General features: G+C 54.1%; 1 protein-coding gene and 3 long non-coding RNA genes across 9 annotated transcripts in view; 1 reads left to right on the top strand and 3 right to left on the bottom strand.

The window, feature by feature from the left end:
• The window catches only part of LOC777017, a 515269-nt gene that overhangs the window by 244140 nt on the left and 250336 nt on the right, over window positions 1-20793 (top strand). The window lies entirely within an intron of this gene.
• LOC121113308 lies at window positions 1833-3889 on the bottom strand. Its single transcript, XR_005860730.2, has 2 exons — window positions 2525-3889; window positions 1833-2011 (listed from the first exon to the last, which is right to left on the bottom strand). It is a non-coding gene; the product is annotated as an uncharacterized LOC121113308 (long non-coding RNA).
• On the bottom strand, window positions 12518-17656 carry LOC121113318. Its single transcript, XR_005860741.1, has 3 exons — window positions 17179-17656; window positions 14560-14670; window positions 12518-12839 (listed from the first exon to the last, which is right to left on the bottom strand). It is a non-coding gene; the product is annotated as an uncharacterized LOC121113318 (long non-coding RNA).
• On the bottom strand, window positions 18942-19783 carry LOC121113303. The gene has a single exon (XM_040702611.1). The coding sequence runs from the start codon at window positions 19774-19776 to the stop codon at window positions 19402-19404; it is 375 nt and encodes a 124-aa protein (XP_040558545.1). The 5' UTR covers window positions 19777-19783; the 3' UTR covers window positions 18942-19401.

Here is a 20793-nt window from a genome sequence, read left to right as displayed (position 1 = left end):
GCAGCTGAAAGCTGTCGTCAGCCAAAGTCTCAGCAGTTACCAGAATGCAAACAAAGCTATTCTTAATGTGTTAATTTTTTAAGTTGAACACAATGCCTGGCATTAAATAATAATAATAATGATAAAAGTAATCATAAGTTGCTTTTGTTTGAATCAAAAAACAGGAGAAAAAATCACTTGGAAATCACAGAAATGCGGTGGAATGACTCACACAGCTGGAGTGCTGTGATGGATGGCTAGTGACTTTTCAAAAGAGAGAGGCAGGGCAGGAAAGGCAGCGGTGAAGCCCTCTATGTTAAGAAAGAATGGGAATGTATGGAAATTAATGATGGCGATGATAGGGTTGAGAGCTTATAGGTCGGAATAAAAGCAAAGGCCAGTAAGACTGACGTTATCATGGGTGTGCTACAGGCCACGCAAGCACGATGAAGAGGTGGGCAAGACACTTTAGAGACAGCCGCAGGAGGTCTCAAGGTCTCTCCCCCTTGTTCTTGGGGGGGATTTCAAAGTCCCAGACATCTGCTGGATTTATAATACAGCAAATAGGGAACAGTCCCAGAGGTTCCTAGAGCGTGTGGGAGACAACTTCCTGACACAGCTGGTGAGGAGCCAACAAGGGGAAGCAAAATCCTGCTGTTTGTTAACAGAGAAGGTCTTGTGGGGGATGTAAAGGCTGGAGGCCATCTGGGGCAAAGGGATCATGAGATGTTAGATTTCTCAATCCTTGCTGAACCACTGAGGGCAGTCAGCAGAACTGCCACCTGGGACTTCTGGAGAGCAAACTTGAGCCTCTTCAGGACCATGGTTGAGAGGGTCCCTTGGGAGGCAGGTTTGGAGGGCATGGGAGCCCCGGAAGGCTGGCAGTACAAAAAGGAAGTAATTTTAAAGATTACTTTACGGTCAGCAGGAGCTGACCATCCCCAGGTCATGGAAGACGAGCTGATGGGCAAGGAGGCTGGACTGGCTGAACAGAGACCTTCGCCTGGAACTCAAGAGCAAAATGAAAGATTATGGTCCGTGGAAGAGTGGTCAACTTATGATGATTACAGGTACATAGCAAAGATGTGCAGGAAGAAAATTAGAAAAGCCAAAGCCCAGCTAGAACTGAGCTCGGACAGTAAGGTGAAGGACAACAATGAATATTTCTATAAATACATCAACAGCAAGAGGAAGGCAAGGGAGAATCTCCATCCCTTGTTGGACGCCGAGGGCAACATGGTGACCAAGGATCAGGAAAAGGCTGAGGTACTTAATGCCTTTGTTGCCTCAGTCTTTAATAGCAAGACTTGTTACTCCCTGGGAAAAAATCCCCTGTGCTGGTAGATAAGGATGGGGAACTGAATAGGCCCTGCATTATCCACAATGAGATGATTTTGGACCTGCAACGAATGCAGGATGCTCGAGTTCACAGGGCCAGATGGACTGCACTCTGGAGTGCTGAGGGAGTTGGTGGATGTGGTTGCCAAGCCACACTCCATCGTCCTTCAGCAGTCCTGGCTAAATGGAAACATGCAGGTGGACTGGAGACTGGCAAATATGACGCACATCTTCAGAAACGGCCAGAAGATGAGCATGGTAGCTACAGACCTATCAGTCTTACCTCAGTGCCAGGATAGGCTATGGAAAGGATAATGTTGAGATTAATTAAAGGTCAACTAGAAGATCAGGCCCAGTCAGAATGGGTTTACGAATGGTAGATCCTGTTTGACAAAATAACTAGCTCCACGACACCAATGCCACAGGAGACTCCAGGAGCAGGAGAAGATCCAGTGGAGGGAGGAAGCAGGGGCAGCTGGGTCTGCTGTGCACATATACTGACAGACATACAGATACCTTGTCACTGCTCTTCTGCCTCCACGTTTCTGGAGTACTGGGAGTTTTGTCTTCACACAGGAACTCCGCCAAGCCTGTATGTCCAGAGCTGCATTTTCCAGTCCATGGCACCTTGATCCCAGGACGTGCTCCGCCACGTGCTTCTAGGACATGAACATCTGGTGTTGCACAAAGGCCCCTGAAAGTAAAAGCATCCCGGCAGGTTTGCACTGCTCCCACACTCCCCAGCGCTCTCTCTAAAATCTCACACAACACAGACTCTCTCAGACTCTTGACTGCAGCCCAGTAGCACAGGATCTCCCCTCTCACTTTATGAGAGAAGAGGCCTTTCTTTTTCAGCTTTGCAGATACCATCAGGCAAGAACTGGCTTTCCCACCCTGCAGCCAGGAATGCTCCAACCTGAGGGGTGAGTGGCTGTGAGAGGAAGGTCTCTGCGGAAGCGCAGCTCATTCCTCCCCTCTGACAGGGCCAGAAGGCATGAGACAAAAGAGGAAAGCACAGTGCGTCTGCATTTCCCTCGGGGCTCTTATTTCCTGCGTTACGGTGGGAAACGAGCTGAGCCACTGTGCTTCTCTATTATGGTTAGCTCTGCAGCTCTGCCATCATCTTTAGACTCAGCTGTTCCTGTGCATAATGCTCCACACAATCACCCTGCAGAGCCCAAAGCCCTGCCTGGCTGCTGTCACTCACCTGGAGGTTGCAGGGTGCTGTACCTCCTGCCTGTACCTGCTTCTAGGTGTCGCTTGCAAGACACAGAGTCCACCTGGTTGGAACTGCGGTCAACAAACACAAACGTGAAACAAGTAAGAAGGGATTCTTTTGTTTCACAGGCTTTCACCTTTGTTAAAACATGGTCTGCTGCGGAGCACGGCTGGAAGCGTTTCACCTGTGCAGAAAAGGGGTGGAGCCTGGTCCCAGCCCTCCCTAACCTCATTTAAGGGCTGGCTGTCTAAGGGGAAGAATCTCTACTGGGACATCTGCTCTCTGCTAATACCTTCTGAGTCCTGCTCTTCAGAAAGGGGTCTTTCTTTACTAGCTTGAGTCCTTCACCATTCTTGGGAAAATTAAAACACAGTAAAGCAGCTGTATCTGCCACTACCTTTCACTACGGTTACCATTTTAGGTTATGGTTAAAGGTTGACTTGAGAGTTGGACTGCTGCCACAAGGCTCTGGCTGTGCTGGGCATCCCTCTGGACTGGGCCCCAAAGCAGCTCCAGCTGAGCCTGGTCCTCCTCCAGACTGGGCCCCAAAGCAGCCCCAACTGAGCCTGGTCCTCCTCCAGACTGGGCCTCCTGAGCCCCAAAGCGGCCCCAACTGAGCCTGGTCCTCCTCCAGCCTAAGCCCCGAGGCCATGGCTCTGCCTGGGCCCTCTCCAGACTGGGCCAAAAGGAGGCCACAACTGTGCCAGGTCCCCTCCAGACTGGGCCCCGAGGCCCCGACTGTGCTGGGCTCCCCTCCTGACTGGGCCCCAAAGCAGCCCCAACTGAGCCTGGTCCTCCTCCAGACTGGGCCACAAAGCAGCCCCAACTGAGCCTGGTCCTCCTCCAGCCTAAGCCCCAAGGCCATGGCTCTGCCTGGGCCCTCTCCAGACTGGGCCCAAAGGAGGCCACAACTGTGCCAGGCCCCCTCCAGACTGGGCCCCGAGGCCCCGACTGTGCTGGGCCCCCCTCCAGACTGGGCCCCAAAGCAGCCTCAACCGAGCCTGGTCCTCCTCCAGCCTGAGCCCCAAAGCAGCCCCAACTGAGCCTGGTCCTCCTCCAGCCTGGGCCTCGACGCCCTGGCTCTGCCTGGGCCCCCTCCAGACTGGGCCCAAAGGAGGCCTCAACTGTGCCAGGCCCCCTCCAGACTGGGCCCCGAGGCCCCGACTGTGCTGGGCCACCCTCCGGCACAGGCCCTGCCTTAAGCCCCGCCCCCTGTGGACAGCTGTGCTATTTGCCTGCTTTGTTTTTTTTCTCTCTCTTACCTCTTATTTCCCTGTTCTCTCCGCAAATGCATTCAGATCCCCGGGATGGAGTGCGCTGATACTGCTGCATTCTTCCTGCACCAACTGTCCGGGCGGCTCAGCATGTTCTACAGAACAGCATGCCTTTGGAAATGCTCGGAGTATGTAGCCTGACAGCAAGAGCACACTGCGCTCTTCTGGCTATTTCTCAACATGTCAGAGGGACAGGAGTGTGCTCAGCCTTGTGTGGTTGCACGTATGCAAAAATCCCTATCGCAGCTGTAAACATCTTTGTTGTTCTGCTTTACAGCAGTAGTGTGTGACGAGAAGCCTACAACTATCAATTTAGAGGAGGTAATTAATTGTGACAGTTCCCCTTTCTTCTTCCCTTGACGATGGAGGTGATGGGGTTCTCCTATGCTATGTGCTGGTGTAATACCTCTGAGCCTCAGTTTTGATGGGTTCAGCAAAGCTCATGGCAACAGGCTTTGGTCAGCCTCAGATCTGCTGATGAGATAAATAGATGATGATAAGAGAGACCGAAAGAAAAAAACACGAGGCAAGAGTTGTTTTTTTCTTCTAGTCAGCACGCCATCGCTAAATCTTCCATACTGTGACTTTTATCTTGATAGTGATGATCCCTTCACCTCACACGTTGAGCACAACGCTTTCTGTTGTGGAGATTCCCACCAGTGACAAAGTATTAGTGCCGCTTTTCTGCCTGTCTCTTTTTTGTCTGTATTTTCTGGCATGTGGGGATTTCTTTTAGTGGCCCACAAGCACTTGCCAGATAAGCAGGCAGTGCAGGAGGAGGCAGGGGCAAGAGGCAGGAGCAAGGGCAGAGTGGTTTCTTTGTTGCTAAATGGAATGACTGTATTTTCTGCATGTGGATTTGCCATAGTGCTTCTTACAAGGCCTAAGGGTGGGATGAAATGTGCCCTGAAGCAGGTGTGCTTGCAGGAAGGCAAAAGAGAAATGCAAATCATTTACCCCCAAAAAGAGGGTAATCCCAGGAAAAAGAGGGGACAGGAAAAAATCTTTGCTATTAACCCCAGACTTGATGGGAAAGGAAAAGCTGAAGAAGCAGGTGTGCTTGGGGGTGTTCGTCTTCTAGACTGCACCCAGAGAAGGCGAATGATTCTGATGCCGCAGTCTTGGAACTCCAGTCAGTACACAGCTGGAAGGATTTCTGGGCTGAGACGAATTTCTCTCTCTGCAGCTGCTGATCTATTGGATTGTGTGTTCTAGTGCACGGAGGCTTTTGGGCATGATTTATCCTCACTATACCTCACACTGGGTGGGAAAAGTTGGCATTGGATCTCACATAGCAGCTTGTAACAAAGGTTGGACTTGCCAATGCCTTCCACTGTCTCCACTCGTCCGGTGCCTCCTTGAAGCCTATGCCTAATCAGGAAATCTTTTCTTATTTCCTAGCTCTTGTGCAATAAAGAAGCATTTCAACCACTGCTTCTTGCAGCAGTACAGTGTTTCCAAAGAGAGAAAAACACCACTACTGGCATAAGCTGGATTTCTGCTGTTGGTAAGGCTGAGCTGAGAACCGGGCTGACTGTTGCACCTGGGATTGTGTGCGAAGCCTACAGACACAGGAATAACTTTTCCTTGCAGGTTGAGCATGTGCAGTGGAATTGCCAGGTCACAGCCTGAGCCAGTACGTGAGCACATGAGTGCCTGGAGCTGGGGGAGCCTAGCTCCACCCTTCCTCTTTCTCCGTCCCAGCAGTGCTTCTGGGAGCGCGTGCGCAGTCAGTCCGCAGGGGGCTCCTCAGCCCCCCCCCGCGCCCCCCCAGGCCCGTCCCCCCCTTCTTCCAGCGATCCAGATTTCGAAGCGGAGAAGGCTGTGTTCCTCAGCTCACCCCTTTCTTCCAAACTCTCGCTCGGAGGGGTGAGTTGATTGCTCTTTCTTTGATAGCTTGTCCTATAGTGCCTAGATCTCAAAGAAAGGCTCTGTCATTGCCCTTGTTTGCTTTACAGCGTGTCAGAGGTCGGTCATTGCTAGGAAAGCTTGTGCTTTAAAGCACCAGGTTGTATAGAGAAGGTAATTCTAAAAGCGAGCTTGCCAGTTCTTTTTTACCTAAGTGGTTTTTGAGCAAGGAAAGATTGGAGATGCTGTTTGCTCATGGAAGATGGAGAGGAGGAAAAGCAAGTAGGACGCATGCTGTGCATAGCCACTGCATGCCACCTGCACCATTTCCCCCCTGAACAAAGGAGGAGCAGCTCAGCGAGCGTGGCCTGGGCCATCGAAGGGAACATCCAAACATCTGGACCAACACCAAATGGCTTAAGTCCGTATGTTCGTTGTTTCTCTGTTGTTTGTCTCACATCCTTCTGGAAAGAAAGCAGGAGGAGACAGACCTCTGATTTGATCCTGTTGTGTGTGATGATTACGGCCAAGGGGCAGAAGTTGGTGCTTAGGCAGGGGTAAAGCTAGGAAAGCTAAGCCTCGTCGAGGAACGAGAGATTAAAGTAGAGCTCATTCTACATGGCTGTTCAGCACCTTGAAGGTATTTATCGTGCAGCAGGATCTGTCTGGCTGCAGGAACATGGTCGGATACGTTGATTCCAGTAGAAACTCAGTAAGCAGCGGCGGTGTGTGCAAAGTGCTGATTGTAATGGACTTCTGCCGAGGTGAGTGGGGGCTCAGCGTGTTGCTCAGTGGTAGGTTTGGTCATTTGCAGTGCTGACAGGAAATGTGCATGCAAGGAGTGACCAGAAGGGTTGGAGCCAGGGTCCGCCCCTTCTGAGACCCCCTTGAAGGGCTGGCAGTGGAGGGGCAAGGGTATGTCGCTGGAGATCCCTGCATACCTGAAACCTTCTGAAGTTAGGCAGCTTCTTTCCTTTCTTTCTCTGCCCACAGCTTTTGCATGTGAGCAAATCCTCACTTGCTGCAGCCTAGGACCTTGCTGTCATTGCTGCGCTTTCCATCACGTTGCAGTACCCAAGCAGGAGGCTTACTTCTCTCCTCCTGCACGGGCACAACCACTTCAAAGCATCTCTTAAGAGAGAGATTACCAGATTACCATTGTTCAACCAGTACTGGCAGCAAAGTTATCACTTGCGATCACTGAGCCATTTCAGCACATTTTTTTAATAGGTAAAAAGTATCAAGGGAAGATTTCTGCCTTTACCTGGACGAACCTGTCCACCATGTTCTGGGTCAGGCCTTCTGACTTCTTCTTGGCTTTGCTTATCCTGTTGAACAAAATTTAAACAAATAAAGAATGAGAAATAACAATAGGTGGAAGTCAGCAAACACTTGTTTCTCCCCTTTCACGCCCACGACATCATTCTTCACTTGAGAGTAAAGTTCACATGGCAGCAGGTTTACTCCCTTACGCAGTGTGATCCTACAGAGCGAGGTACGAGTTGGCTCCATCAGCGCTCAACTCCACAGCACTGTCTACTGGGAAGATGAGGGCTGCCCCTCAGAAATGCTGAGACAAGCTTTGGTAACAAGAGCCCAGCATCGCCGAGTTCATGACCCAAACTTTTTGCAAAGCAAATACGACATTTCCTTCAGAGCTTCATCTGTAGACCCACGTCACACTTTGACATTTCCTTCGCTCCTTTAATAAATATTCCCACTACAGACTTCTGACTTACACAATGCTCCAAAATCTTGCCTGCGCTGTTGAGCCTAACTCTCGCATCAGGCTAACCCCATTCTCATACACATAACGGCACCAAAAGCTGGAGCAGGTTATGCCAGGCACACAAGCGTGACCGGAGAACAAGCTCCAAAGCATACTGAGACCTGACGTGCTTCCTGCAAGGCTCTGACAGCGCCACTCTCCCCAGTACTGGACACAGACTCCGTAAACTGCATAGGCCAGAGCCAAGGTGGAAAAAAATAAAAGCAGGTACTTGCTCCAGCATCATACCATGCTGCCCCCTGGACCCAGCATGGACCAATTAAAGGTCAACCAGGGGATCGGGCCCAGTCAGCATGGGCTGACGAACGGTAGATCCAGTTTGACAAACCTGATTCCATTCTGTGACAAGGTGACCCGCTTAGCGGATGAAGGTAAGGCTGTCGATGGGGTCTACCTGGACTTCAGTAAAGCCTTTGACACTGTACCCCACAGCACTCTCGTGGAGAAGCTGGCTGCCCACGGTTTGGACGGGCGTATGCTCCGCTGGGTGAAACACTGGCTGGATGGCCAGGCCCACAGAGTTAAATCCAGTTGGCAGCCAGACACGAGCGGTGTCCCCCAGGGCTCGGTACTGGGGCCGCTTCTATTCAACATCTTTATTAGCGGTCTTGATGAGGGGATTGAGCGCACCCTCAGTAACTGCAGAGGGCACCAAGGTGGGAGGGAGTGTTGATCTGCCTGAGGGGAGAAAGGCGCTACAGAGGGACCTGGATAGAGTGGGTCGATGGGCCAAGGTTAACTGGCCCATCAATGGGAGGGCCCATTCTATGGGCCCATTCAATGGGGCCAAGTGTCGGGTCCTGCATTTTGGCCACAACAACCCCAGGTGTCCCCCCAGACTTGGGGAGGAGTGGCTGGAAAGCTGCCTGACAGAAAGGGACCTTGGTGTCCGGATGGACAGTCAGCTGAATATGAGCCAGCGGTGTGCCCAGGTGGCCAAGGCGGCCAGTGGCATCCTGGCTTGGATCAGGAGTGGTGTGGTGAGCAGGATGAGGGAAGTCATCCTGCCCCTGTACTCGGCATTGGCAAGGCCTCACCTCAAGCAAAGTGTTCAGTTTTGGGCACAGAAAGGACACGGAGGTGCTGAAGCAGGTTTAAAGAAGGGCAACAAGGCTGGGGAAGGGCTTGGAGAATATGCCCTATGAGGAGTGACTGAAGGAACTGGGGCTGTTTAGTGTGGGGAAAAGGAGGCTGAGGGGAGTCCTTATTGCTCTCTGCCAGTACCTGCAAGGTGCTTACAGCGAGAGCGGGGCTGGTCTCTTCTCACTGGTGACAGGATGAGGAGAAATGGCCTCCAGTTGTGCCAGGAGTAAGTTTAGGTTGGACATCAGGAAAAACTTCTTTACAGAAAGGGTTGTTAAGCACTGGAATAGGCTCCCCAGGGAGGTGGCTAAGTCACCATCCCTGAGTGTGTTTAAAAACACGTGGCGCTCGGGGACAGGATTTAGCAGGGGGTTGTTAGAGTTAGGCTAGTATGGTTACGTGTGGTTAGACTTGATCATTTTTAAGGTTGTTTCCAACCTGAGCAATTCTATGATTTCACGACCCTCTCCTAGTTACCACTGGCAGAAACCACGCACATTTGTCACAGAAAAATCAATCAATCAAACAACCCTCTATCCAGCACATCAGCTCTTGAACAAGACTGTTGTTTCCCAGGTCATTCTTTGTATTCATTTCTTTTCGTATGCAGCACAATCAGATCCTGCCCAGCAGTGCTTCTGGGAAGAAAGCATCCACCTCAGAGCACAGGACCTGAGATTGTCCTCTGCTCCCCCCACCGCCACTGGGCTTCAGCACAGCTGTGCTGGGATGTCCTCTGGAGTCATACACACGAGCACAAGCAATGCATATGCAAGACCCCTGGGAGGAGCTGCAGTACTACGTCACATCAGGGAACCTGGGACAGATGCAACACCTCAGCCTGATGGGCACACCTCCTCCAGATAAAAACATCCCAGACATTCCTCAAGAATCTTCCAGTTACTTCTAGACATCCAAGCCAGATTCCATGAAACAGCTGGGAGATAAAAAAAATGAAATACAACTATTTCAATGGCCCCCTGCCTCTTTGGTCCTTACCCTTCTGGGGCCATCCGCTGCAGTGGCATACTCCATCACTGAAACCACGGTAAAAAAAAAGCAAGAGCCAGCATCCCAGCAGTCCAACACATCAGTGCTGTGAAGGACACTTTGCCAGGTTCAGAAACATCTTGTATATTTCGATTTTCATTGGTTGAACAAATGGGTCTGGGGGAAAAACACAGGGGAAATCAAACTCCTTATGCCCCTGGGATCAGATCGGGCCCCTCAGTGCCCCAGAGTCCCAAAGTCTCTCCTCGCTCACACACCCCTACAACCTCTCAGCCCCCAAACCCAATGCTTTAACCCTCAGAAACCACACCAGAACTCTCCCCACAGAGGTCTACAGTCACTCACAGGACCCTCAGCCCCGCAAATCCAAAACCTTCTCCTCAGAAACCACCCCAGAACCCTCCTCAGCACACAAAACCCCTCACTTCCACCTCAGAAACAGCCCCACAGCCCTCCTTACAGACTCCTACAGACAGACCAGCACAGGCCCCCCACTCCCCAAGGCCCCCAACTGCCGCACAGAAGCAATCCCAGGACGCTTTCCAGAGTCTCTCTGCCCCTCACAGACCTTGCCCTGGCTTTGCTGAACATCATTAGGACACCACTCGTGACCGCCTCCACCCGGACACACAGCCATTGAGCACAGCTCTCTGGCTGCGACTGTCCAGCCAATTCCACCCCATAGCCCACCCTTCGAACACAGACCAATCCAAACCAGTGCCAATCTGTCTCCACTGCAATGGTGCAGAGGATGGCCACCTCACAGTGCCTTTTTGCTGCCTCCAATTACTGCGGTCATCGATCACTGACAGCCCCTCCATCTCTGAGCCCTACAGATAACGCTGGCTCACCTCCACTGCTAAAGGCCCGGGTAACCCCACCCAGTGTTGGCTGGTGACAGTGGGAAACCACTGGGCCCGAATATCCTCCCTCAGAGAGAAAACTGTCCCAAGGGGTGAGAACTCATTGCAGGGATGGTCAATTTCCACTGGGACGGGAGGCCCTTGGGAAGGAAGAGCACTGCGCTGCAAAATGCCCATTGGGAGGGTCAGTGATCATTGGAATGGGAAACAACTGGGATGGGAAGGATGTTTGCCTACGAAAAATCAAACCATCTCAAGCCTGGGGGAAAGGGGCTGACCCCAACGGTCACGCAACCCCCCGTGGGGGGAGGGGCTCCCCTAACTGCCACTCTCCAGCTGTCATGGCAGGTAAGGCAGCAGGCTTCCCCTGCTCCCGTGCTTCAGCTGGCCCCAGCGCCCCAGATCTCACCCCTGTAACCCAGATCTCACCCCAGCACCCCAGATCTCACCCCTGTAACCCAGATCCCACCCCTGTAACCGAGATCTCACCCCAGCACCCCAGATCCCACCCCTGTAACCCAGATCCCACCCCAGCACCCCAGCGCCCCAGATCCCACCCCTGTAAGCCCGATCTCACCCCTGTGCCCCAGATCCCACCCCAGCACACCAGATCTCACCCCTGTAACCCAGATCCCACCCCTGTAACCCAGACCTCACCCCAGCACCCCAGATCTCACCCCTGTAACCCAGATCCCATCCCTTTAACCCAGATCTCACCCCTGTAACCCAGATCTCACCCCAGCACCCCAGATCCCTCCCCTGTAACCCAGATCTCACCCCAGCGCCCCAGATCCCACCCCTGTAACCCAGATCCCACCCCAGCACCCCAGAGCCCCAGATCCCACCCCTGTAAGCCCGATCTCACCCCTGTGCCCCAGATCCCACCCCAGCGCCCCAGATCTCACCCCAGCGCCTACTTTGGCCTTTCCCCACAGAGAGAATCCCTCGAGGAGCGCTGACGGTGCCTCTGACACCCGACGCCATTTTCGTTGAAGCGACTGTGCCGCCACCGGACCCCGCCTGGATGCAGCCCACCATCCGCGGACCGATGCCGGTACCACCCCGACCCCTCCCTGTCCCCACTGCCACCTACCTGGCGCCTCAGGCCTCTGTCTGGCCTGGGGTACCAGGTGTCTGGGGACAGGCAGCGCAGCTCCCCCCTGGGGGGCTGCCCCCAACTGTGGGGCTGCACTTGCCCGTGCTGCAGCTGCTACCTGGGGGGCTGCACCCAGGTATGGCTCCCCCCACTGCCCCTGCTCACTGCTGGGGACATCCCCTGCTGGCAGGGACGCTGCTGCCCCAGCAGCCGATGGGGCTGTGGCCTGGGGCTGTGTTCCACGGGGAGCCCCCGCAGCCCGCAGGCACCTGCCTGCCGCAGGCCCCCGGCCGCCCCGGCCCCCCACCAGTTCTTTTGCAGGTACCGTCACTGCAGGAGCAGGTGCTCCCCGTGCCCCGCACCCTGCCCGCCACCTGGGAGCCACCGATGGAGCCCTTTCAAGACGCCGTGGTGCTCACGGAGGACCAGGGGCACCCAGCGCCCACCGACGTGTGCCCCCATCCCGCCACGGCTCAGCTCGCCTGCAGCGCTGCGACGCTGGAATCAGGCGGTGAGTTCAGGGGCTGCAGAGCGGGTGGCAGGCTGTCCGCACCGGGTGGCTGTGGGAAAGCTGCCACTGCCCCACTGGGGATGTTCTTGCTTTCCCAGCAGTGACAACGAGCGCAGACATCCCGGAGGACATCGCGGACATCCATGATCTCCTGGCATGGCTCAACGACGGTGAGTTTGGGGGCAGCAGAGCTGGCGGGGGTCGTTGGCACCCAGTGGGTGTGGGAAAGAAAGCTGGCATTGCCCCACCGGGGATTTTCTTCCTTTTCCAGAAGTGACATCCAAGACAGGCATCCTGTACGACACCGCAGACATTGATGACCTGCTCACGTGGATCAACAACGGTGAGTCTCTCTCTGAGGGGCAGCAGAGCTGGTGGGGGGGTGTCTGCACTGAGTGGGCGTGGGAAAGCCGGCATTGCCCCGCTGGGCATTTTCTGCCTTTTCCAGAAGAGACACCCAGCACCGACAGACTTGACAACGACGTGGAAATTGACAATTTGCTCACCTGGATTGACGGTGAGACTGTGGTCTGCAGAGGTGACGGGTGGGTGCCTGCACCGAGCGGGTGTGGGAAGACTGCCATCATCGTTCGGGGGGATGTTCTTGCTTTCTCAGAAGCGGCGAGTGCTCTGGAGGTCCCCCAGCACAACCAGGACCTGCCCGGTGTCACAAGAGAGGGGACCAAAGACACTGCGAACAGCTGCCAAATGGAAGAGCTGATGCAGTGCATCACTGCCACGGAGCCACTGAGCCCAGATGTCTCCAGCAGCCTCGACTCCTCTTCTTCCAGCACAGAGCACTCTGACTCCTCCAGGGCCAGCAGGGAGCTGAGCAAAGAGACACAACCTGAACCAGGGCTCCTCAGCAACTCGCTCTGGTGGCAGCCAGCATCCCCTGAGCTGCCCGTGCCGACGCCCCTGGCTGCCCCTGCGCCTCCGTCGCCCCGCACCGCACATCTGATGGAAGAGGCGCGGCGGAGGCAGCCCCGGGTGGTTCTCACCCGCCTGGCACTGCCGCCCCCCCTGGCTGCCCCCACACCCCTGTTGCCCCGCACCGCACATCTGATGGAAGAGGCGCAGCGGAGGCAGCCCCGGGTGGTTCTCGCCCGCCTGGCACTGCCACCCGGATGCATCTCCTGCCGGGTGGCAGACAAGCACCATGGGGACAGCACCGAGCCAGCCAAGTGCCCAGCGCCCGCCTGCACCACCACAAAAGGCAAGAGCACCGGGCACGAGCAGCACACCGGCAGCGTCCCAGCCAGAAAGAGGAAGCTGCCGCGGGGCCAGGATGTTCCAGGCCACAAACACCGGCGCTAGGCGAAGCTGGCTGTGTCAGCACGGCGCGCAGCAGGAGGACTCGGTGCCCATCACAGCCCAACAGCCGCTCGAGAGGGAGCGTGCCAAGAAACCGGCCCACTTGGTGTAGCAGGAGACGTGGCCATAGCCGACAAACACGGCTCCCTGTAGCCCTGGGCTCCTCGCTGGCCCCCACCATGCCCAGAGAGCAGCGGCAGTGTTCCGGGGGCACCAGCACCGGCCCCAGCCTTCCCCCTCCAAATCTGGGCTGTCCACAAACGGCATCTTGGGCTGGGGCAATGCGGGACTCTGAAGCTGATGGACCGCAAAAGTGTTGGACTGTCAAAGCTTTGGGCTGGGAAATGTTGGCTGGGGGGTGGGAAATGGTTGGGGGTGGGAATTACTGGGGTGGAAAATGTTAGGGTGGGGGGTGGTTGTGGGCTGGGGAACTGTTGGTGTGGGGAATGGGTGGGGGGAGGGAATTTGGGGTGGGAATTCTTTGGGTGGGAACTGAGGGTGGGAATCCTTGGGGTGCTGGGATCTTTTTGGGGTTGGAAATGAAATGGCTGTACTGTGCTATTGTTGGGGTGGGAATCTGGGGTGGGGAACTGCCGGAGTGGGGAATGGGTGGGGGGAGGGAACTTGGGGTGGGAATTCTTGGGGCGCTGGCATCTTTTTGAGGTTGGAAATGAAATGGCTCTACTGTGATATTGTTGGGGTGGGAATTTGGGGGGTGGGGAACTGCTGGGGTGAGAAATGGCTGCTGTGGGAGATGGTTGGCATCAAAAAGGATTGGACTTTGTGACTGCTGGCATTGGAGGTGTGGGGAGGGGGAGGGAATTTTGTGGGGTGGCAATTCTGGGTGGGAAATTGTACTCTGATCATGTTGCACTCCGAAATGGTTGGAATTTGGAGGAAGGAATTATTGGGGTGGGAATTTGGGGGGCTGGGAAGTGTTTTGCAGAGGGAGGGAACTATTGGTGGGAGGGAGCCGGGGCGGGGGGTGGGGGGGGGGAAGGTGAGAAATTGATTGCGGGGTGGGAGCTGGGGGGTGGGAAATTGATTAGAGGGTGGGAATTTTAGGGGGTGGGATCAGAAACAATTGTCAGGGTGGGAAATGGTTGGGAATATCTATTGTCATTTATTTGCTGTTTTGTACGTTCAATTATTAAATGCTTGGCGTTCACTTTCCTACACCTCTGCCTGCAGTCGTTTGTGCAGCACCAAAGCCCCCCCAGGTCCCCGTGCCCACCTCTGGGGATGCTGTTGTGGTGGGGTGGCTGCAGCGAGCCAAGAGCTCCTCCAGTCTGAACATCTCCATCACCATCGCTGCTGTCAACGTCTCTGTTGCCTTGTTTTGTTCCTGGGGAAGGCGACGGTCACGTGCTGAGCAGTGGGTGTGTTGAACTGGGGGCACTGGGCACTACTGGAGGCACTGGGAAGTCCACTGGGGGGCACTGGGAGGCTACTGAGGGCCGCATACAGCACTGGGGTGGCTTCAGGCAGCACTGGGGGGCACTGAGTTTGCACAAGGAGACTCTGGACAATACTGGGAGGCAACGGGAGCTTAGTGGGGAACTGCAAAGAGCAGCAGGGGGCACTGGAGAGCTTTGGACAGCACTTGCAGGGTGGGAGGAGGTTCCCACAGTACCCGGGCGGCACCTTTTAACCTCATTAATTTGCTGTTCTCCAACATCTCACCCACGGCATTAAGCAATCCGTTTCTTCCATGGGGGAGGCTTTCTCCTTGGGGCTGACCCCCCCCAGCGCCGCTTGGCTCTGCCCTGGGCACTGTGCTCCACGCATTCCCACCCTGATGCTGTCACTCAGTGACACATTTGTCACCGACAGACTCCCCGTGGGTCCTGAGGTGGGCTGAGGGGTGTCCTGTGAAAGCAACCCCAGTGACAGCCCCCAGCCCTAGAAGGCACAGATCCTGGAAAACCACCGTTAATGCTGCCAAAATCAGCTTCATCTCATCACCCTGGGACTCCATCTGGGGGCTCTGTGGAAGCTTCCCCTGTGTCAAGCTGGTGCTACCCCGTGCTCGTTGACGATGCTTCATGCTCTGGCATACACGCCTGCAGAGGTTAAATCTGCTCTGCACCCTCGCTTCAAGTCAGACCTTTTTCAAGCACACCCTTACCTGCCGTTGCTAAGCAAGCACCTGCCTGCCTTTGCTTTGCAAGCACCTTTCTTCCCTTGGCCTATGATGAGTGGATACAGGTAAGAGAGAAGAGCAGAACTGAGGATGAAATTAAGAGAGATGAGCAGGAACAGATTGGAGAGCTGGAGAGGGGGAAAAAGCATGCTGGTAAAACAAGAGTAGAAGAGAAGAAGGAAGGATACAGGTAAGGAAGAAGTGCAGAAGATGAAAAGAGCAACAGAGGAAAGGATCTGATACAGGCAAGACAGCAGAAGAGGAGATGAGCAGAAGTGGAGAAGAGAGGATAAAGCTATGACAGATGCTGGGAAGGATAAGAGCAGAAGGAGAGAAGAACAGACACAGGGAAGAAACAAGAGCAGAAGAGGAAGAGAAGAAAAAGAGGATGAAGGTAAGAAAAACAAGCGGGTGGGAAGAAAAGCTGAAAAAAACGATGAGTGGATACAGATGAGACAGAAAAGCAGAAGCGGAGAGGAGCTTAGGAGGAGAAGAGAGAAAAGAGGTATGGCAGAAGTACAGGAGGTGGGAAGAGGGGAAAGATACAGGGAAAAAATGAACAGCAGAAGAGTACAGATGCAGAAGATGAGATGATACAGGGAGCAAAGAAGAGCAGAAAAGGAGAGCGGTCAGAAGAAAGAAGTGAGGATACAGGGGAAAAAACAGGAGAAGGGGAACAGATGCAGAAGATAGATAAGTGAGAATACAGGGAATAAAGAAGAGCAGAGAGGAAAGCAGAGGCAGAAGAAATAGGAGTGAGGATACAGAGAAGAAAGAACAGGAGAAAAGGAGTGCAGATGCCGAAGAAAGAGGACTGAGGAGACACAGAAGAAAGAACAGTGGAAGAGGAGTGCAGACGCAGACGAAGGAAAAGTGAGGATGCGGGGAAGAAAGAATGGCACAATAGGAGCCGTCACGGGGAGAATTAATAGCCAGCTGAAGAGGAGCAAGGACAGAGGGAAGATGACCCAGCAGAAGAGGAGAGGATAATACTAAGGGAGAAGAACCTAAGAGTAGATGAGTCGCCACATCAGTGGGAAGAGGTAAAGCAGAAACAGGGGGAAACAAGAGTGAGGAGGAGAAAAGGAAAAGAGGAGTAATGGGCAGGGGAGGACTGCGAGGAGGGAACAGCAGAGCACAGAAGTGCAGAAGAAGGAAGAAGAGAAATAACGGCGCAGAGAAAAGGGAGAGAAGAGTATGGAAAAGAAATGAAGTAGAGGAGAGGAAGACAGCAGAGAAGTGAAGTTAGAAAAGACAGAAGAGGCAAAGGAGGGAAGGGGCATCAGGGAAGGGATTCCAAAGGTAGAAAGGAAGAGAAATAAAGACGACAGGAGTTCAACAGTAGGAGAACAGGACATGTAAGAAATGGGAAGGCGTGTGGAGAGAGCAGAGAGAGAAGGTGAGAACAAATTAAGTCACTAAGAAGAAATAGAAATGGGAATAATTTTTAATCTCTATTAAAGCTGGATTCTGTTCAGGACACGCAGTTGGTGCTGTTCTGCTTCTTTCTTTCCTTGTTTTTTGCATTGCTTGTGTTCTTTTAGACAATTGAACAACTAAAAACATTCAGGAACATTTTCAGAGCTTTGTAATGTCTCCTTAATCTCAGCTGCACTGAAATACCTGACTGATGTCAAGTGAGGGTCACCTCCTTCAAGGCATCCTGCCTTGAAGGATCCACCTCTGTGTGTTTACCTTTTAAAAATTTACCTTTGTGAAGGAACAGAGATGATTCCATACTTGGCCAAGAATCCTCTTCTGCCATCCAGCACATCCATTTCCGAGCAGGACACCATCACTGCCTTGAACTTAATTTGCTATCTGATACCTTGGGATATAAACAAAGCCAAAACTGGAGGCCAAGCCCTACAGTACAGGAAAAAAAAGGAACTCTAAGCTCTAACATGCCTATGACTCTTCTGAGTCAGGGAGAAGCCAGGGAGAACAAAACTGGCTGAGCAGTCAGGAACCCAACAGTAAAGCCATATCTGTGCTGCTCAGCTGTGGGTGTGAACGCAGTAACGCGGTGAAATAGCAATGACTCCCTGTCACACGGCCAATTGTAATAAAAAGGAGGTTATTCCAGCACAAAGGAAAGGCAGGTTTTGGTGTCGAAAAGCACAACATACGACAGGCAAAATGTGAGTACTTTCCATTTAGGGTGGTCCGTACCTGTTGTGGAGGAAGTCGTGGGAAAGGAGGGGGAAATAGGCTCAAGAAAGCAGTAGGAATGCAGTTTAAAAGCATGTATCTGGTGCCCTCTTTTGGAAATGCTCCTCTTGAGAAGAGCAGCACAAATGCTCCGTGCTTTTGTGCGTCTCTGCAGTAGGGATTTTCCTTCTGGACTCACAGAACGTCTCATAATTATCGAAAATAGGAGTTCAGTTTAGTTTGCAATTCAAACAACTGTTTTCCATAAAACAGTTTTTGGCCATGCAATTTGTGAAAGGCAGCAGGTGGGAGACTTTCACCCATTATTTTAGGGGGAGGAGAGGAGCTGCTGTGTTTGCGTGTTTGTTTTGCTTTGCTTTGCTTTAGGGAACTAAATTGAATGACAACGTTTAACGCTCACTCTGTATTTTGTTATAGGATGGTGCCCTCTTAGGCTTAAACTACGATGGAATACTCTCCGACGATTCATATCTCTCTAACGCTGAAATACTATCTGGCAATATAATAGAAAGGCTATACGAATATGTCATCCCTGTGTCACGGTAATCATAAGCCCTGTGCATGTGCTACGTTTAGTACACCCTCCATCATTCTCACAGCTATACATGGGGCTCTGGGCAGCAGACGTTTCTGTTGTTGGGGGTCCTGCTGCCACCTCGAGGTACTGAGCCAAACTGCCACCTTCTGTGTGAAACGGGAGGAAAAACACAATTCTGAACCCGCGGCACCTCAAAGTGCCTCCAAGAGCCCCCAGCTACTGCCCTGAGCCCTCCGGTTCTCCCTGCTGCCCCTTAAAAACCTCAGGAGTGCCAGCAGCACCTCGTGCCTTAGGATGCCCGGTGGATGTCACAAGGATGCACTCAACTCTTGCATCGTGACCATTGGCAAAAATAGCCAATGACACTGACCCAATGTGGGGGCTCAGAGGTGTCATACAGGGAAACCCGCTGTGCTGCAGCATGTGCCCAGTGCCTCTGGTCCTGCTGCTGGGCACCGCTGGGTGCAGCCCGGCTCAGTCCTCTCTGCACCTCCCTGCAGGGGCTGATGGCCGTGCCTGGGATCCCCCTGAGCCTCCTCTTCTGCAGGCTAAGCCGCCCCAGCTCTCCCAGAATCCTACCCCAACCATTTCCCACGCAGCGCTGAGGAGGGGAGGGGATGTGGGGGGGAAGGATGGGGCTGGTGGTTGCAGTCCTATGACGCTGCCATTGGTGCTGCCCCGTCCTTACCCAGAGGTGGGCACAGGGATGGGGGGGGGGGAGTGGGAGGGTCTTTGGAGCTGCAGAAACAACTGCAGGCAGAAATGTAGAAAAACGAATGCTCAACATTTAATCATTTCACATAAAGAGCAATAAGCAGAGAAATGTCCATATTCCCAACCAGTTTCCATCCTAACAATCGCTCCCCCCTCACAGCTCCCCTCCTCGGGGCCAACACGAAGCGGCTCCGTGTCGGCTTCACGCAGCTCCGGGAGCTCCGCACGGGGACAGACCGGGATAAGGAAAACGGGAGTTGGGGACTCCACCTGCGGGGCAGGAGCTCAGCACGCGCTGCTGCCGATTTGAGCCAAGCAAGAACCGAAGGCGCCCGCCTGACTCTCTGCCAGGCTTGAACACGTCTCGACCCGCGGGATCAGTCCCTCTCTTTCGGGGCTGCTCGGCTCAGCCAGGAGCTGCTCCCGGAGGCCGGGCGGGTCCCGCTGCTTGTGGTCAGCCGCCGCTTCTCACAGCCCAGCAGTGCCCCACTGCAATGACGGAGGACGGCTCAGTTCCCTCTCCGGAGGACAGACTGGATTCTGATGGGGGACGGACGGGGCCGACGGCGGTGCCCCTGCGCCGCCCTCCCCTGACCGTCCGGCATCCCCGAGGCACGGGGCAGGCGGCGGCGGGGATGTGGGGTGGCGGAGCACCGCTTTCGCCGCACGGAACCCCGCAGCTCCACCATCGCGCCGGCGCCATCATGGCGGCTCCGGGTCCGCGGCCGCCCCTCCTGCTCCGCGCTCCCATTGGTTGGTCCGCCGAGGGGGGCGGGCACTCCGCGCGGGGGCCTTTCCCTCCGTCGTCGCACCGTCGTTGCGTCATCACCGCGCGCGTCCCGGATGGCCCCAGCCTGGCTGTCCGCGGCGCTGCCCGCCGCCATGCGCCTGCTCCGCTTCCACGGCCCCGGGGCGGCCGGGCCCCGGCTGTGGCTGGAGGAGGAGGGGGAGGAGAAGAAGGATGAGGAGAAGGAGAAAGAAGGAGAGGAGAAGGAGGGCGGGGATGTGGTGGACCTCAGCGAGTCCGAGCCCGCCCTGCCCCGCTCCATGCGTGAAAATGCGTGAAAATGAATTACTTCTGTGGGACGGTCCTGATTCAGCTGACAATGCTGCAGGAATCATACAGCCTTCATGCAGCACATGAGGAGCTTGTTGTTGCAAAGCGGTGCTTTGCATCACTCTGACGTTCTGCCATGGACTCTTCTTCCTAGTTTTTGATGTATATGGAGGCATTGCTAAGGAGGACATAACAGGCAGCATTAAATCCGAGGTGTCAGGAGACCTGGAAGATGCTTTGCTGGCTGTGGGTGAGTGCTCTGCTTTTAAACCTTGTCTACAAAGTAATGAAATGATGAGAGGTGCTGTGAGTTCCCTTGATTGGCTGTTACATAATTTCAGACGTGGTTTGTCTTTGGTTACGGGCACAAAGCCAGGCTGGGTGGGACCTGGAGCACCCTGGTGTAGAGGGAGGTGTCCCTGGCAATTGCAGGGGGTTGGAACAAGATGATCTTAGGGGTCCCTTCCAACCCAAGCCATTCTATGATTCTATGCTTTACAGACCCAATTGGGTGAGAAGGTGTTGTGCTTTACAGTACAGCGTGCTTGGCCAAAGGATGCTTTGGCAGCAGAGGTTTGCTGTCAGGAGGCATGGAAGCCTTCCCGCAAATACTGCTGTGCACCAGGCACAGAGACGTCAGCTCCCAGCGTGTCACTGACTGTGGATGCCTGCACTGCACCTGCTGTTTGCTAGCCTGGAGTTGCATCTTGACAGAAGAAACAGCTGCACTGTGAAAGTGCTGCACAGCGATGTGGAAAACCTCCTGCTTTTCTGACCTTAATTCTCTTGTTCTTGTCTCTCCTTACAGTAAAGTGTGTGTGAAACAAGCCTGCGTACTTTGCTG

Source organism: Gallus gallus, chromosome 6 (genome assembly GCF_016699485.2).
Source record: "Gallus gallus isolate bGalGal1 chromosome 6, bGalGal1.mat.broiler.GRCg7b, whole genome shotgun sequence".
Taxonomy (NCBI): domain Eukaryota; kingdom Metazoa; phylum Chordata; class Aves; order Galliformes; family Phasianidae; genus Gallus; species Gallus gallus.
This window is presented reverse-complemented; position numbering and strand designations above follow the sequence as displayed.